Source organism: Chiloscyllium plagiosum, chromosome 21, assembly GCF_004010195.1.
Source record: "Chiloscyllium plagiosum isolate BGI_BamShark_2017 chromosome 21, ASM401019v2, whole genome shotgun sequence".
Lineage (NCBI taxonomy): Eukaryota > Metazoa > Chordata > Chondrichthyes > Orectolobiformes > Hemiscylliidae > Chiloscyllium > Chiloscyllium plagiosum.
This window is the reverse complement of record NC_057730.1, coordinates 22,909,459-22,928,637: the sequence shown is the minus strand read 5'-3', so window position 1 is coordinate 22,928,637 and position 19,179 is coordinate 22,909,459. Positions and strand designations below refer to the sequence as shown.

The window sequence follows — 19,179 nt, the reverse complement described above, 5'->3', positions numbered from 1 at the left end:
TGTTCTTTGATTGTGGGGTCTGTTGTCTTACTACGTGGTCATTCTCATGAACTACGTGTAAGGGTCACTGGATGTTAATCAAAAATGAGAACTAGTGTCCAGCGTGAGGATTCTCATGTCAATTGTCATGTATTGTTTTACTGCTTTGCATTGATTATTGATTGAACCTGGAACCTTCCAGATTTGTAAAAACCACATCAAGGTATATACTTATTCCACCTGGAGAATAGGAATTGATCCAAGCATTGCTTTTTAAAGATAAATGTTGACAAATAAATTTGAAGGCTTATTCAGAAAACCATAAATTATTAAATCACGCATTCCTTACTGTATAAAGTATCTGATTGAAAGAATAACTTGGTGTTTCCTAGGTATCATAGCGGCTGGCACCAGGAAAGGACAGGTTGCTTTGTGGCGAAAAACACTGGTCAACCGTTCGAATGGTTGCAGAATAGAAGGGAAAGATCAATGGAAATTGCAAGCCCCAATTGATCTTGAAGGAAATATCACACAGATCAAGGTAATAGAGGTGAAGAACATGCTCACTGTGAGGTCATCTTCTTTGGACTCTGTGTATGGAGGATTTGGTCTACTTGCTAATCATCATGTGTGGTCTTAAAACATAGTTCTTAAACTGTAGTTCTCAGACTAATAAATCCACAAATAAAAAAAAAGTTTGTATTGGTTGGGAAGTGTCGTAGAGTATATTAAGATTATTCTCCTCCCTCAGCTCCTTGTGGTTCATAGAATCAAAAACAAACAAAACTGTTACCCTGTCAGTATGGGGCATTGCTGGTAGTGCATCAGCTGTGTTGCATTAGGATATTCATAGCACTTGTTCTTCTGCAACCTCTGGTGTTCCACATTATTTATAGTGCACCTACTTTGCTGAAGTGTTAATTTTCAAAAAAATAAATTCATGGTCCAGCATTTATTGTCCATCCGTAGTTGCTCTTGGTGATGTTGAGCTGCCAACTTGAATGGCTGCAGTTTGTTTGGTGTAGGTTGACCCACAATTCCATTAGGGAGTACGTTCCAGAATATTGACCCAGTGACACTGAAGAAATGGCAATATATTTCCAAGTCAGGATGATGTGAAGCTTGGAGGCAAACTTGAATGCTGTGGTGTATCTGCTGCCCTTCTGCTTGTAGATATCAGCTCTTGTGGGTTTGGAGGACTCTGTCAAAGGGATTTGTGATTCCTTGATTAATTTGTGCACTACATTTTGTAGATCATAGGCACTGCTGCTATTGTTTCAATGGTGGAGGAAGTGAATTTTGTGGATGCGGTGCCAGTCAAGCAGGCTGCTTAGTCCTGGATGGTTCAGCTTCTTGAGTGTTGTTGGAGCTCTACTGTTATAAGCCATTGGGGAAATTCTATCACACAACTGACTGTACCTTGCAGATGTTGGAAAGGCTTTGGCTTTGGGGAGTCAGAAAGTGAGGTACTCACTCAAGATTCCTAACCTCTGACCTGCTCTTGTAGCCACAGTGTTTATGTGGCTGGTCCGATTATATTTCTGGTCAATGGTAACCCCCAGGACCTTGATAATGGGTAATTCAGTGATAGTGCCACTGAATGTGAGGAGACAATTGTTAGATTCTCTTTTGTTCAAGATGATCATTGTCTGACATCGTGGTATGAATGGTACTTGCCACTTTTCAACCCAAACCTGGATATTGTTCAGATCTTTCTGCATTTAGCCATGGACCTCTTTCATTTCTATGTAGTCACGAATGGTGCTGAAGGTTATGCAACTGCCAGGGAACATCCTGATTTCTGACCTCCTGATGGAGGGAGAACAGTGATGAAAATTCTGAATGTGGTTGAGCCAAGGACACGACACTGAATAAATAGCTCCTTGAAAGTGGAGTCACAGGTAGACAGAGTGGTGAAGAAGGTATTTGGCATACTTGCCTTCATTGGTCAGTGCATTGCATAATGGAATTGTGATGTCATGCTGCGGCTATACAGAACATAGATGAAGCCACTTTTAGAATACTGTGTTCAATTCTGGTCTCCCTGCTATAGGAAAGATGTTGTTAAACTTGAAAGGGTGCAGAAAAGATTTACAATGTTGCTCAGGTTGGAGAATTAGAGCTATAAGGAGAGGCTGTATAGGCTGAGGCAATTTTCCCTGGAGTGTTGGTGGCTGAGGAGTGATCTTAGAAGTTTATAAAACTATGAGGGGCTTGGATATGGTGAATAGCTAAGGCCTTCTTCTCAGGCATAGGTTTAAGGTGAGAAAGGAAAGATTTAAAAGGGATGTAAGGGGCAACTTTTACATGCAGAGGGTGGTGTTGTATATGGAACCAGCTGCCAGAGTAGGTAATGGAGACATGTAAAACTACAACATTTAAAACGCATCTGAATGGGTACATAAGTAGGAAAGGTTTAGAGGGATACGGGCCAAACGCTGGCAAACTGTATTGGTCAGTTTAGGATATCTGTTTGGCACGGACGAGGTGGACCAAAGGGTTTGTTTCCTTGCTGCATAACTCTATGACTCTATGATAAACCTGCAGAGATATCCTGGAGCTGAGATGACCAACTTCCACCAATTCTTCCTTTATGCCAAATATGACTCCAATCAGTGGAGAGTTTTCCCCTGATTCCCCTTTGCTAAATATCCTTCCTATCAAATTCTGTCAAATGTGGCCTTAACGGCAAGGGGTGTTACTCTCAACTTGCTTGTGGAATTCTGCTCTTTTGTCCATTTTTGTGTCAAGGCTGTAATGGGTTCAGGAGCTGAATAATCCTGATGGAAGCCAAACTGATTGTCAGTGAGCAGGTTATTACTGAGACAGTGCTGCTTGATAGCACTATTAATGATGCCTTCCATCATCTTACTGATTGAGAATAGACTGAAGGGGCAGTTAATTGGCAAGATTGGATTGATCCAGTTTTTCTGTCCAGGACATACTAGGGCAGTACATTGTCGGGTAGATACTATTGTTGTAGCTGGACTTAAAACAGTTTGGCTTCGACCCTGGCAAGTCCTTTTGCAGATCCTATCAGTTCTATTGCTGTATTTTTGTTAGAATCCATATCCTTTGCAGTATCGAGGGCCACCTATCATTTCTTGATATCATATGGTGTGAATTGATCTGGTTGAAGGTTGGCATCTATGATACTGGGACTAGGAGGAGACCAAGATGGATCATGAGCACGGCACTTCTTGCTGCAGTCAGATGCTGGCAAATGTTTCAGCCTTACCTTTTCCACTGATGTGCAGTGCTCCATCATTATTGACGATGGGAGCTATTTGTGAAGCCTTCGCTTCCAGTGAATTGTTTAATTGTCACCCAACATTTATGACTGGATGAGGCAGGACTGCAGAGCTTAGATGTGTTCCATTGGTTGTGGAATCCTATCACGCCATCTGTCATTTGCTTATGCAGTTTGGCATGCAAGTAGCCCTGTATTGGACCTTTATTCGCTTTTCGGTATGCCTGATGTTGCTCTAGATATGCCCTCTTGCATTCTTCTTTGAATCTCTAGCTTGATGGTAATGGTAGAGTAGGGGATATATGGGTATGAGATTACAGATTGTGTTTGAATGCAATTCTGCTGCTGCTGGCCAACAGCCCCTCATGAATGCTATCGTGCGTTGCTAGCTCTGTTTGAAGTCCATCCCATTTAGTACAGAGATAGTGCCTCCGAGAGGTCTCAGCAGTGATCAGTCCTGCTGATACTTTGTGGACAGACTTAATTGCAGTACGCAGAATGATGTCAATCAACAGAACCTGTTGATTCCTTCATTACCAGTCGTAGACTCAGTCTTGGAATTATGTCCTTTAGGACTCGAATAGCTTGGTCAGTAGTGGTGCTGCCCAGGCACTCTTCGCCATGGACATTGAAGTCACAACCTAAAGTAAATTCTGTGCCCTTGCTGCTCTCAATGCTTCCTCCAAGTGATGTTCAACATCAAAGTGGGAGCTGTAACTGATAATCAGCAGAAAACTTTATTGCCCATATTTGACCTGATGTCATGAGACTTTCTGGGGTATGGAGTCAATGTTGAGGACTCCCAGGACAATTCCCTCTTGTCTGTATATCTCTGTGCCACAACCGAAGGGACATGTGTTCTGTTGGTAGGATAGGATATACCCAGAGATGGTGAAGGATGGGTCATTATGCGTAAAGTACGTTTTCGTGTATCTGACTATCAAGCTGTTGCTTCGCTAGCTAGTGAGACAGCAATCCCAATTTTGAATCTAACCCCGAGGTATTGGTTATTACATGACTGAGTTTGCCATCCAGTTTCATTCCTTTTTGTGTCTTTTTGTCAGTTGATACAACTGAATGACTTGCTAGGCCACATCAGAGGGCTTTTAAGAGTCAACCACATTGTTGTGGGTCTGGAGTTGCATATAGACCAGATCAAGTAAGGATGATGGTTTTCAATCCCTAAAGGACATTAGTGAACCAGATAGGTTTTTAGAACAATTGATGATGGTTATATGGTCATCATTAGACTTATAATTCGAAATTCTTATTGAATTCAGTTTCAACCATCTGTAATATAGGATCAACATCCAGGTGCCCAGAACATTACCTGGGTTTACGGATTACTTGTTCAGCGATAATGCCATTGTGCCACGTCTTCCGACCACTACACCATTACCACCCATGGTATGTGTTGTATATGTGGTCCTGGACCCTGATTATTTTGATTGTCCAGTGGAAAAATGAAGAGTTGTCTGATTTAGTTGCTGTCTTTGGTAACCTGTGTATATCTGCTGTTTGTTCAGTGGGGCTCCAGTAAGAACCTTCTGTCTGTGAATAATGCTGGGACGGTACTTATCCTCAGTGAGCAGGTGATGTCTGCTCATTTCAACCAACAAGTAGCGGCCATTCAAGTTGCTCCCAACCAACTGAGCCTCACCTTCTTCTCTTCTGAAAACCAACAGATGCTTCGTACAGACATGCACGTTAAAGGAGTTTATGTCACCAAGGTGAGTGCTTGAAACATACTTATCAGTTCACATTGTAATAGACTTGTTTGTGTATCCTTGAATCCTGTGGATGGAACTCCATGTGCACCAACAAGTTAAGTTCTTCAACAAGATATTACTCTCTATTTTTCACACTTTTGTTCATTTAAAAATACGTTATTGCTAGTGGTAGTGAATGTGCAGTCCTTTGTTGCCACATGCAGAGTGAGTTGAGCCCTACGTACACAATTAAATGAGCTTGCAAACCGAGTATTTCATTTGTGAGAAACACTGACTTGAAAAAAACCTTGTGCAGTGACTCGGAGTCTGGTAGAGTGAAGGTTCATTGTTCATGGAATGGTTTCATTTGGAAATGCAAGGTGATGGCTAACCACATATCTTGTAACTTCTGGTTTTATTGTCCACTATTTGATAAAGCTTTTGTGAGATTGATCCATAATTCTGAGAAAAATTATTCAGTTGAAATGAATTATAGCTGTAAAAATATGTCATTCATACACTTATTTATCCGATATTTTGTGCATTTACAGTGCATCATTGAGTAGTTTAATATTGGATCATGACTCAGATTATAATTGTAGATTGAATCGCTGAACTAATTTGGAGAGCCTGACAGGGCTGTGCGTGAAACCTGTTTTCTTTTGGTGTAGGAGACAGTTGCAGTATGGAATGGAAAACATGCTACTGTTTTTGAATCATTTGGACCATCACTGAGAAATGCAGGTAAAATGTCATTCACTTTTTCAAGTAAAATCCAGCAGTTGCTAAATCAGTACAGTGGAAACAAGTTTCTTGGCATGGCAACTTAGCACAACCAACCTATGCCAGTGTCAGTGTTGCACTTAAGCTTTCTCTCTTCTTGTTGAACTCTATCATTGTAATTATCCATGTTTTCTCTCTCAAATGCTTGTGTATTTTCCCCTTAAATGCACCTATACTATCTGCTTCAACCGCTGTCTGTGGTAATAAGTTTTATATTCTTACTCTTCTTTGAATAAGAAGCTTTGAATTCCTCATTGAGATATCTTGTTGTTTGCTAAAAGAGAAAACATTCTGTGTCCATTTCATAAAAATGCTGAAGTTGAAAGGTAAAATATTTACAAATTGTCTTTAAAAATCTTTGCCTATTTATAAAAATTATCAGAATTTTGGAAAATTCATTTCTTCTGTAAAAACTATGAACTGGGTGATACACTTTGCGAAGGAAATATATGATCCTTAGGGACATAAATAGAACCCATGGTCACTGGGGAATCTGTGTGTGAAATGTTCTACGTGATTATTCCACTTGGTCTTCTATATATCTTTTCATGTTGATTTTCCTAAATTCTTGCCAGTGACAATAAAGTGCACTGTTTTCATCTAGGTTCATTTCCATGTGATTCTTCTGTTTTGGCTGTTCTTGAAGAGAGCATTTACACTGTGGAGCCAAACCGAGTGCAGGTGCGCACTCTACAGGTAAGTAGAAGTCTTTGATTTACTTCAGCATCAGTGATGTTTTAATTGAGGAAAAATTGCCTGCAAGTCCAAGGTATTTAGCCGAACCTCCTTTGGAATTCTTTTTTAAGTTGTAATGAAGGTTTATAATGTATTATTTGAGAAATTGGGTTCTCGAGATAAATAGGTTTTGGTTTTAAGTTCCATGAAGGCATGGAATGATCATTTTAATTTTTATTTTAACGGTAAAAACAGCCTTTCCAAGAAACATACTTGGACGTTTAACTTGATCACAAGCCGCCTGGTGAAATAATTGCTGAAGATGGAGAAAGAGGCCAGAGCATGTTCAGTTCAGAAGAAACCATCTGTAGCAGCAGATGTGCTGTTGAGCAGTCCCAAGTAAGAGAAGGGTCAATGGGTCAGCCTGCCTGTGTGTTTTAGGGAAAGACAGAAAGAAAATCGCATCTATTGATGTGTGGCAGGGTGGGTCAGTGGTTAGCACTACTACTTCACAGTGCCAGGGACCTGGATTCGATTGCAGCCTTGAGCGACTGTCTGTGGAGTTTGCGCATTCTCCCTGTGTCTGCATGGGTTTCTCTCTGGGTGCTGCAGTTTCCTCCCACAGTCCAAAGATGTGCAGGTTAGGTGAATTGGCAATGCTAAATTGCCCGTAGTATTCAGGGATGTGTATGTTCGGTGCATTATTCAGGGGAAATGTAAAGTATTAGGGTAGAGGTAGGGTGGGATATTTCTCAGAGGGTCAGTGTGGACTTGTTGGGCCAAATTACCTGTTTCCACACTCTAGGAATTCTATGAATTCTATGTTGAATGTGCAGAAACTCACTGAGAAGAAACAATTTCAGCTGAGTAAGACGTTAGAGTGAAGATAGAAGTGATAATTCACTTGGTTTGAGTGTGTAAAGGATATTATTTGGAAAAAGGATTGAATTTTTCTTTTTCCTGTTTATGATGAGAACTTTCCAAATTGGTTAAAATATGGCTTTTTAAAAAAATATTTTCTTTTGTATGATAAACATTGATGTTCTTTTGTTAAAATTACATTGGAAGCCTCTTGTGGATAAATTCAATGACTGACCAGCTTAGTAACTGAATTGCAAGATTAAACTTATTGTCTGTCAAGCTAGGCTTAACTCTGGAATTTGACCTGTTCAGTATTACCATCAGCTGGGATCATAGCAAAATTGATTTCAGGAACGGTTTGTGTTATGAGAATATTTATTCTTCCTTATATGCTGGAACCCATAGAATGCAGAAACAGTTAATTCTGTTTTTCCCTCTCTACAGATTCTGCCAGACTTGCTGAGTTTTTCTAGTGTTGTTTCAGATTTTTAGCATCTGCAATATTTTGTCTTTATAGAAGGCTCAAAATGTCCTATTTATTTCAAAAGGCATGGGTGAATAGCCATTTTGTCAGATATTCTCTTTATCGTTCCTATTAGGCATGACTCTCAACTGCCAGTTATACTATCCTGCAGCCTAAATACAGATATATTTCGATCTATCCTCCTGTTATAGTTCCCTTAGTGAATTAGTAGATAAGTAAGCTTATGGTGTGGTACTCAACCATATAGACCAGAGAGATTCAGTATTTGTGCTTTTATATAGTCATTTCTGTTATCACTGCACTCAGAAGAGAGTGGGGGTCAAAATTTGACAACTTTCCCCTCCTACTTCATACCTAGTAGCACCTTTTGAAAATCAAGTGCCTTGAAGTTTAGTGGAGTTCCACTGTGGTTTAACATTTTGAACATTAACCATTTAGATGAGGTTTTGGAACTATGAGTCATCCTCGACTGAGCCGCAGCCATAGAGGATTTAATGTAGGAAAATCTAGCTTATCACAAACTAGAGAATTTACCAAGCAGTGAAAACAATGTGTAGAACACACTTGAATGTGCTGCATGGCACAGTTGTGGGGGCTGAAGGAGGCATAGATCAAGCTGTTTTTCTTTAAATGATTCTTTAAATAAATCATGACTTTCAAGTGAACTTCACCAGCCAGTCAAAAATATAAAAAGAGACCAAATTAACTGAAGTTGACAAGCAACTTCACAGAAAAATTTAACAAGGTTGTATTGCTGATAAAACAAGCAAGGGGAAGGAGGATATGTCTATAACAACTGTTTGTTAGAGAAAACTTTGATAGGTTCAACTGTTACTGACGTTAGATGCATTTTGTCAAAGCTTTTGTCCTGCAATTACTAGTACTTGCTGGATAATCCTGAAAGTCTTTTCATAGTCACTCATGGGGCATGGACATTGCTGACTGGGCCATCATTTATTGCCCATTCCCAATCTTCCTTGAAAAGATGATGGTGGCAAAGAATTATGCTGACAACCAATTTAAGATTGTCTGTTCGGCTAACAGTATGGTGCATTTGCATTAGCTGGAAGCTACGTATTAATTTACACAGCCCTTTACTCTGCAGACAGAAAACAACTTGGACATGCACTGTGCTGGTTTAAACTCAACAAAATAAATGACAGCCATTTGCTGGTTACTTTCTCAGGACAGTGTCTTGACCAATCACAGCCAACCTGCCTGGTTTGAAATAAAGCCTGATAGTTAACTGTCAAACATTATTAATTAGTATATTCTCCATGGCCACACTTCTCCAAACAGAGTCCAGTTGCCAAATAATCAGTACTTTCTTCTCATTCAATGTAAATGTAGGTTTCCCCTTCAGTTGGATTCTCACGAATTGTCTTGATCAGTGCAAGATGAAAAGCTTTAATATAACGTGCATTTTTCAGCAATATTCAACTTCTACACCACCAAACAAATATTTCATATTTTGTAGTTTTGTTCTTTCCATTTGAGTATTTTAGTAATAACATTTTTATCTGAAATGAATATGTAATGTTGCACGATCAATTTATAAATTGCTAAATATTTTGAAACTGAATTGAATTGAATTGAATTTATTTATTGTCAAGTGTACTAAGGCACAGTGAAAAGCTTTGTCTTGTGAGCAATACAGGCAGATCAAGTAGTTAAGTAGCATGGATAAGTAAATAATAGGTAAACAGTGGCAAAAACAAAAACACAGGTACAGGTGAATGTTAAGAGTTTGTGAGTCCATTCAGTATTCTAGCAACAGTAGGATAGAAACTCTTTTGAAGCATGTGTTCAGGCTTCTGTACCTTCTCCCTAATGGTAGAGGTTGTAGAAAAACATTGCCAGGGTGGGATGGATCTTTGAGAATGCTAGCAGTCTTTCCTTGACAGCGGGCCTAGTAGATGGATTCTATTGATGGGAGGTTGGCATTTGTGACTCTCCGGGACGAGTTCACCACTCGCTCGAACCGTCTCCAATCTTGAGTGGTACAGTTACCATACCAGGTAGTGATATATCCAAACAGAATGTTCTCGATGGTGCACCCATTAAAGTTGGCAAGCTGCCTGAGGAAGAAGAGATATTGTTGGGCCTTTGTAACCAGTGCATCCACATGAAGAGTCCAAGAAAGCTTGTTGTGGATGACCACTCCCAGGAGCTTGACACTATTCACTTGTTCCATCTCTGTGCTGTTAATGTGTAGGAGGGCATGAGTAACATCCTGCTGAAAGTCAATAATGAGTTTCTTGGTTTTGCCAGAATTGAGAACTAGGTTGTTCTCAGTGCACCATTTTCCCAGGTCTTCTATCTCGTTTGTAGATTCGACTGACTATGGTGGTGTCATCAGTGAACTTTTAAATGGCATTAGTCTGGTATTTGACGACGCAGTCATGGATTTACAGTGAGTACAGTAGGGGGCTGAGTAGATGCCCCTCAGGGGCTCCAGTGTTGACTGTTAGTGAGTATGAAATATTGTCCCCAATCTTCACTGATTATGGCCTGTGGGTCAGGAAACTGAGGATCTGGCTGCAGAGAGTGGGGCTTAGTCTGAGATCACTAACTTTAGAATCAGTCTCGAGGGGATAATAGTGTTGAAAGCTAAACTGTAGTCAATAAGTAGGATTCTTACTTAGCTGTTCTTGGTGTCAAGATATTCTAGGGAGGGGTGTGGGCAAGTGATATGCTATCTGACGTAGATCTGTTGGTCTGATAGGCAAATTGGAGTGGGTCAAGAGGAACTGAAACAACGCCAATGCTGTTCTATCGTTGGTTGAAGTCTGTTAAAAGATGCTGTGGAAATGTAAAAATAATTCCAGAAGATTAAATATTTTTCACAGAACCAGAGTTAAGTATTCTGGACATGTTACCAAAGGTTAGTCATGCATAAAAGACATAGGGAGGAATGGGGAAGGTGGTTAGGCACCGTGATATAAGAGCAATATATTCTAAAAAGGAAAGATAAAAAGACCTAGAAAGCGAATGTGCTTATTCTTCCAAATCCATCTGAGTTCATTTTGAATATATTTGAAGGTTACTTTCTGCACCAATGCTCTGCTTAGGGGGAGTGAGAAATGATATATAATTGTGTGATGCTTGATGCATTTTGCTGGAAATGACAATGAATGTGTTCTTCCTTTCAGGGTACAGTCAAGCAACTGCTCGTGTTTAATGAGACAGAGGGAAACCCCAGTCACCTTAACATCTGTGGGAACTTTCTTGTGGTGGGGACAGACACAGCGCATGTGAAAGTCTTTGATCTTTCCCGCAGGTATCCTACACAGTGCTGACATTTGAATTGAATCTATTTATACAGGTTGTGACGATGCTGTCACTTTAACAAGTTTATTTTGTCCTTGGGTTTTGTTTTAATGAGAGGTTGTAATGGCAGAGGAGCTGAGGGGTTGAGGAAGAGCCTAGTTTAACAATGGCAGGGGAGTGGCGCCAGCTCTCCCAAATCAGGTTTTTTTCTAGTTTGGTTTAGCTGTGACAGTCACAAGATGCTGGCGTCCAGGAAGGTTGCAATCTTCAGCAAATAATTCCTGACTGACTTTCTATCTGAAATCTCTTTGGATGTTGTTCCCTCCTGCCTGTAAGAAGCTATGTTTCAATTTACCTTTTTGCCAAGGGTGTTTGTGTGAGGTGTTACTGGATTGGGACGGTTCCTTAGTTAAGTTGCTGTATTTGGTGGTTAAGTTTTTCAATAGTTAAATTATTCTAAATTCCATTTTCTTTGTTCATGTTTCAACTGTAGTGTTTAAATTAACTCTGTTTTGCTTAAAGCCAAGTGGTTTGACCAGCTGCATCACACCCGGAATAGCCACTTCACATCTGCCTTTAAAATAAGAAAAAATTAGGGTCTAGACTACCACCTTAAAATATTTTGAGGGGGATCTAGCCTCGTCCACAACAGCGTTAAGCAAAAGGCCTCCAACTAAATCATGCTCCTATACTGAAGTTGCTGCTTTGATCAACAATGCAAAATGCTGCTCAAAATAAAAAGAATAAAACTGGATTTAGTAAATAAGAAGAATGAATGTTATAATAAGCCAGGGTCTGTCAGATATATCAGATTAACTACAATGAAAAATTATTTCCTGAATAGTACATGGATCCATGACATGTGTAAGACTCTGATCAAAGTCATGGAAATAAATTTCTGGGTTGTTATTTTTGAAGGTTAACATTAAATCAATTTAATTTCCTCCTTTTTTAGTCTTGTGCTGAAAACTAAGGATGAAATTATTACGCAAATATACTCGTGTGATGCAGTTCAAATGTTGGTACCCCTCATTTCAATTTACGCTCCACGCCTTTATAAAATATTCAATACATCTCTGCTATGTTCTTTTTATTTTCTGTTTCACAAGCCATGCACTGATATTATTCTGTTATGAGATGTTTTGATGCTGTATGTTTTTCTGCTAAAATACCTAGTCTCCTCAGAGGTTATTCTGAATATTGTGGACACAACATTGTTACTATATTTGAATACAGTATATTTAATCAAAACAATGTAAACTTGAATCGCCTCACACACTAGAGGGTGCTGGTGTGAAACTCAAGGTTATCCAAACAAATCGGACTGTAACTCAATCCAGTTAGATTGCACAGGCGCTGGTTCCTTTTCAACTAAATCCATGATTTTTGACTTTCATGGAGTTACATTTAGAATACCATTAAGATAATGTGATTATGAGGGTTAACAGCTATATAAACAACATCTCCAGATGCTTATGAGTGAATGAAAATACCGTTGCACTCAGTGCCTTTGTGGACATGTGGATAGAATTTTGTCTTTGATGTGAGAGGATTATCACTTTAGGTTTTACAGCACAACTTGAAAGCACCATCCAGAATTCATGTTCCAACAGTGACTACACTTAGTAATATTAATAATAACTTAATAATAGTAAATCCTAAAATATTGTCAGGTTTGTATAAAGTTTTTTTTTCCATATTGACTTAAGTGATTAGACTTCACTAGGATACTGCTTGTGTTTCAATAGGTTCTGGCACTAACAGTCTAGCCTTACACATGGTCAAGGCACTTGAAGTTGTGAATTTGAAGTCCCAGAGATTTAAGCAAGTTATCCAACAGTGTTTGGAGGACGATTCTTTTGCATGAAATGTTAAATTTAAGTCCTGTGTTGTTAAATATCAGAGATTAAACACTTATTAGACAGAATCCAGTCATGTACTCATCTAGTCAGTTTTATTTCTAGTTCACAAACACCAATAATGCTTATTACTCCCTTTATTTATAGGGAGCTGCTCGCACTGGGATCAAAGTCCTGACATATAGCATGACTAGGGCTATAGATAGGATTTAAACTAAGGGACTCGCTCAGTTATGTGGAAAATTATAAAATCAAACAGAAAGTAAAAGGATTGCTGGTTAGTGATGGGTATGATTATTACCAGAAAATTCAAAGTTTGTGCGAAGATTTGTAGCTCGGGTGCTCGTTGTTGTGGTTCTGTTCGCCGAGCTGGAAGTTTTTGTTGCAAACGTTTCGTCCCCTGGCTAGGCGACATCATCAGTGCTTGGGAGCCTCCTGCGAAGCGCTTCTTTGATGTTTCCTCTGGTGTTTATAGTGGTCTGTCCCTGCCGCTTCCGGTTGTCAGTTTCAGCTGTCCGCTGTAGTGGTTGGTATATTGGGTCCAGGTCGATGTGTTTGTTGATGGAGTTTGTGGATGAATGCCATGCCTCTAGGAATTCCCTGGCTGTTCTCTGTCTGGCTTGCCCTATGATAGCAGTGTTGTCCCAGTCAAATTCATGTTGCTTGTTGTCTGCGTGTGTGGCTACTAAGGATAGCTGGTCGTGTCATTTCGTGTTCCATTTATATCGTTTATTGATTTATCTCACTGGGTTTCAACCTCATTAAATGATCACCAGCTAAGTACTTTGCCCATCATTGCTGGACTACCATCAATCCCTTTAATGAAACCTGCAAGTGTTGCCTTCCCTACAATGGTGTTGTAAAGTATCATACTTCATCATTTAACTTTTTGTTAAAGCAGATGTACAAATGTACCCTGATAACACGATGGATCCAGATTTCCTGCTGTAATTATTACTGTGGAAGGATTGAAGCAAGGCCATATGGGCAGCTGGGATTTTGACCAAATTGCTGACAGATTGATGACAATGACATTTCTGGTGGAAACGTCAGCATAATGGTACCTGAGGTAATGGGGTATGTGCAGTGGACAAGAACGCACATTGCTGAACACAAGAGCATTTCTGGATAAGCATTATTTAACACTAATTAAGCTGGGATTTGTTCCTTGTTCAAATCTTGTCCCCACCGCCCTCACACACAAAGCTTTCTCCCAGACTGCAGAACAGGAGGGAGCCCTCAGCCACTTAACTGGCAAGCGTCACACCTTCAGTCAGATTGAAGAAGGCTGGGTGCGGAAATAACAGAGGAAGGAGGGTGGGGGAATTGGTGCCTCTGCTATGAGTCCCGAGATTGGTGATCCCATGGGTGTTCCGTTGATTTGTTCGTATATCTGGTTGTTGAATGTGAAGTGTGTTGTGAGGCACAAGTCCAGTAGTTTAAGTATGCCGTCTTTGTTGATAGATTCAGCGTCCTGTTTTCTGTTCTGTATGTCCAGTAGGTTGGCTATTGTTTCTCTGCATCAGGACCACAACAATTACCAGAAAATAAAAGGAAGGGATAGAATCTGTGAATGTCATATTGTACTGAGTGTTATGGACCAGCTTGGACCTCTTCAAAGCATTTCAAGAAGGTAGCACAGACCCTAACATTTCTAGTTGTTTTGTAATACAGCTGGTCAAAGCACCTTTGTTTTAAACAAAACATAATTTATAAACAAAGTACTGGAAGAAACACAAACAAAAGAAAACAGAATATGGGATGGTTGATCATACAATCTCAGTATCCCATTCTCATTTTCTCTCCATACCCCTTGATTTCTTTAGCTGCAAGGGCATCAGCCAGCGCCCTCTTGAATATATCTAATGAAGTAGCCCTTTGGCTCAGTGGTTAGCACTGTTGCCTCACAGCGCCAGGGACCCGGGTTCGATTCCAGTCTCGGGCGACTGTGTGGAGTTTGCACGTTCTCCCCGTGTCTGTGTGGGTTTCCTCCGGTTGTTCCGGTTTCCTCCCGCAATCACAAAAGATGTGCAGGTCAGGTGAATTGGCCATACTAAATTACCCATCATGTTAGGTGCATTAGTCAGAGGGAAATGGGTTTGGGTGGGTTACTCTTCGGAGGGTCGGTGTGGACTTGTTGGGCCAAAGGGCCTGTTTCCACACTGTAGGGAATCTAATCTAAACTAATCTAATCTATCCAAAGACTCAACAGACTATCTCAACTTAATGATGCTGTTCCAAATTCCTGCAACAATCCCCATAAACTCCTTTGCAAAAAAGGTAAAATCACACACCAGGATCTTACAGGAGAGAGAGAGATGGCAGAGAGATTCAGCATGGAGCACCTTCCATGCAGCTGTTTCTTTTAGATTCCCAACTAACAACTGACCAGCAGCTCTGAATTGCTAGAATGCTTGCTAAAACCAAGACAAACCATCGAAAAGCTGAGGTGGGAGAACTGGCCACCCCTTTTCATTGTACAAGTATTGTTTTAAGTTAAAACCTTCTTCAAGTAGATAAACGCAGACAGTGTCTTTTTGACCCCTCTGAAAAAAAACACCAAGGACAACCTAACCTTGTCCAAGGAGCAACATCGTCCCTCCAAGCAACCATAAAAGTTAGGGAAACTTAAAATAGAACAAACTTGTAGGTTTTGTATCTTATTGCACAAAGCATTCAGAATATTGTAGACAAACTGATGGTGCAGATAAAGATAAATGAATGTGATCTCATATCCATTACAGAAACATGCTTACAAGGAGATTAAAACTGGGAATTTTGCAATCGGGCATTTGACCTTTCAGAGAGACAGGAGGAATGGAAAAGGTGATGAGGTGGCTCTGTTAATAAGAAATTAAATGAAGACAGTTATGAGTGATGATGTAGGTACTGTTGATTATGGTCTATTTGGATGGAGATTAAAAAAATCTATTTGTCATCAGTCAAGCCGTCAATTGTGAGTGTCTGATCCTCATCCTCATAGCTGTGCAACTCTCTAGACCGAGGCACAAACAGACATTCCTGTGGCCAACAGCAAACAAACAGCATGGTGTGTTGCCTCCTTGGTGCCAGGATCAAGGATGTCTCAGAAAAGGTACAGAATGTTCTCGAGGGGAAGAGAGCCCAGCAGGAGGTCATTGTACACTTGGGAACCAACAACACAGGAAGGGAAAAGGATGAGATCCTGTAGGGAGAATATAGAGAGTTAGTCAGGAATTTAAAAAGGAGGTCTCGAGGGTAATAATGTCTGGATTACTCCCAGTGCTACGAGCTAGTGACAGTAGGAATAGGAGGACAGAGCAGATGAATGCATGGCTGAGGAGCTGTTGTAATGGGAGAAGGATTCACATTTTTGGATCATTAGAATCTCTTCTGAACTGGAAGTGACCTGTACAAGAAGGATGGATTGCACCTGATTTGGAAGGGGAGTAATATACTGGTAGGGAGATTTGCGAGAGCTGCTCAGGAGGATTTAAACTAGTAAGGTCGGGAGGTGGGACCCAGGGAGATAGTGAGGAAAGAGGTCAATCTGAGACTGGTACAGTTGAGAAAAGAAGCGAGTCAAACAGTCAGGGCAGACAGGGACAAAGCAGAGAACAAGGTAAGATTGACAAGTTAAACTGCATTTATTTCAATGCAAGAGGCTTCATGGGGAAGGCAGATTAACTCAGGGCATGGTTAGGAATATGGGACTGGGGTATCATAACAATTACAGAAACCCAGCAACCATGAAGAATGTACCCGAGCATCTAGTTCCCATGCTGTACAATTATTCTTTTCCGATCTTAGACAAAACTTTATATGTACCTCTTCATTTTTAACGTCCTTCCCTTTGATTATAAACCATATCTCCCTAATTAAAATTGGTTTCCAATGGCCTTACATTTATCTCTCAAGGCTCATCAAATTCTATCCAAAACTTCAGACTTAGTTAAAATCTTATTACGTGCATGTTGTCCATTCAAAGGCTCTGAAAAATAAGAGCTCTTTGTAGATCCTTCCCAAGTTTGGAACTGGTTACTTATTACTGACAGAACCTCAGGATCCATACTGAAAACTAAGATAGACTGCATCCTCCTACCATCCAGCATTCTTGCTCATGTTTTTTTCTTCTGCACAGACCTCTGAGGTCTATGTGTGGCAGCAACATCTGGGATGGGAAGTCAGTGCAGTGAACAGCATCGACATGCTAATTGCCGTGCTCAGACCTTTTGTGCATGCAGCTGAGAGAGAACATTGCTACCATCTACAGCAAATTTTTAGCATGAACAGCCCATGCAAGTGCAGCCAATAATTTACAGTTTGGCTCATCAACTACCATATCCATAATGACATGTTTACATTTGCATTCTTTGATTTGATTGATTTATTGTCACATGTACACAAGTACAGCGAAAAGCTTTGTTTACGAGCAGTATAGGCAGATCATAATAAGCAAGGACATACAGATCATGGGTGAGAAAAAACTAGACACAGGCATACAAGTTACATCACACATGGCGTGCACTGGGCAAGGTCAACATGAGCAAGATCAGCATTATTTCAATTTAGAGATTCCATTCACTCTAATAATGGCAGGGAAGAAGCTGTTCTTGAATCTGCTGGAGCATGTGTTCAATCTTCTCTATCCTCTGCCTGATGGAAGAGGTTGTGGGAGAGCATTGCCAGAGTATGATGGGTCTTTGATGATGTTGGCAGACTTTCTGCAGCAAGGGCCATGTAAATGGAGTCCTTGGATGGAAAGTTCGCTTCTGAGATGGTCTGGGCTGTGCATACAACCTTCTGCAGTTTCTTATGGTCCTGGGCAGAGCAATTGCCGTACCAGGTTGTTATACACTCGGACAGTATGCTTTCACTGGTGCATTGGTAAAAGTTGGTGAGGGAGCTTGTGGGCATGCCAAATTTCCTGAGCCATCTAAAGAAGAGGTGTTATTGTGCCTTTTTGACTGTCACATCTACATGGGAAGTCCAGCTCAGGTTGCCAGTTATTGTCACTCCTAGGAACTTGACTATCTTGATCCTCTCAACCTCAGCACCGTTGATGTAGAAGGGTGTTCTTTCTGAAGTTAATGATCAGTTCTTTAGTTTTGCTGACATCGAGAGAGAGGTTGTTCTCATTGCATCACTTCACCAAGCCCCCTGTCTCCTTTCTGTATTCTGACTTGGCATTGTTTGATATCTGTCTTACCACGGTGGTGATGTCAGCAAAAGTGTAGATGGCATTCATTCGGAATTTGGTCAGACAGTCATGAGTGTACAGGGAGAACAGTAGGGGGCTGAGAATTCATCCTTGGGGGGGCTCCAGCATTAAGTATTATCGTCGGGAAGGTGTAGTTGTCTGTCTTCACTGATGTGGTCTGTGGGCCAGAAAGCTCGGGATTCAGTTGTAGAGAGTGGAGCCAAGACCTCGGTCTCAGAGTTTTGAGATCAGTCTGGAGCAGGTAATGGTATTGAAGGTGGAGCTGTAGTCAATGAGCACGAATCTGATGGAGATGTCCTTGTTGTCCAGATGTTCCAGGGATGAATGCAAAGCTAGGGAAATGGCATCCATTGCAGACCTATAATGTCAGTAGGCAAATTGTAGATGATCAAGGCAGGCTGGGAGGCTAGAATTGATGTGGGCCATGACCAGCCTCTCGAGGCACTTCATGATTATGGCGGTCAGAGTCATTGGGCATTAGTCGTTAAGGCATGTTGCATGTGCTTTCTTAGGTGCTATATACCCATCTCTAAGTTCATCATTTGCATGTTCTTTCCTCTATTATTGCAGTGGTTCAAGTCTAGCTTTTACCCACTTTTCATATATTACCTAAATAATATCTTTACTATGCATTATTGTCTACTGTCAAAATCTGGTTGTCTGATTAATAAAACGTAAAATGGAATTTATTTTTTCTTTATCCCATGCCATTAGGTCCATAGTCACTACCTCATTAAAATCCCTTGTTTAATGGAAGACAAGTTGTGATGGTGTCCTTCCATATTTCTTACAAATCTCACATCAAATCATGCATATCTTTTGTAAGAGATTGTATTCTTCATGCCTTTACTCCTGCATGCTTTACTAAAATGTTCTACTTTTTTGAGGATGTATGGTCAAATTGTCTATGAAGTTTTAACACAATTCATCTTCTAACTTTATGGCCCATGATGTCAGTTATGCTTCTGTAATTTCTTCAGTGGAAAAATTGTGTTCCGTTAAAGGAATAGTGTCCTGATTGTATAAATTGCAATTTCAAAAATTTTCCAAAGACAGCAGCCTTGCTGTTTTCCATATCCAGTTTCATCGACACTTGCGTCATTGATGGC

The 19,179-nt window shown here is 40.4% G+C and overlaps 1 protein-coding gene across 2 annotated transcripts in view; it reads left to right on the top strand.

The window, feature by feature from the left end:
• Positions 1-19,179, top strand: part of ift140 (intraflagellar transport 140 homolog (Chlamydomonas)) — a 137,511-nt gene that overhangs the window by 22,472 nt on the left and 95,860 nt on the right. For both annotated transcript variants that reach the window (XM_043711518.1, XM_043711517.1), the window contains exons 9-13: positions 372-520; positions 4,756-4,959; positions 5,610-5,682; positions 6,326-6,417; positions 10,894-11,021. In XM_043711518.1, the coding sequence (XP_043567453.1) occupies positions 372-520; positions 4,756-4,959; positions 5,610-5,682; positions 6,326-6,417; positions 10,894-11,021 (646 nt within the window). The remainder of the gene's footprint in view (positions 1-371; positions 521-4,755; positions 4,960-5,609; positions 5,683-6,325; positions 6,418-10,893; positions 11,022-19,179) is intronic.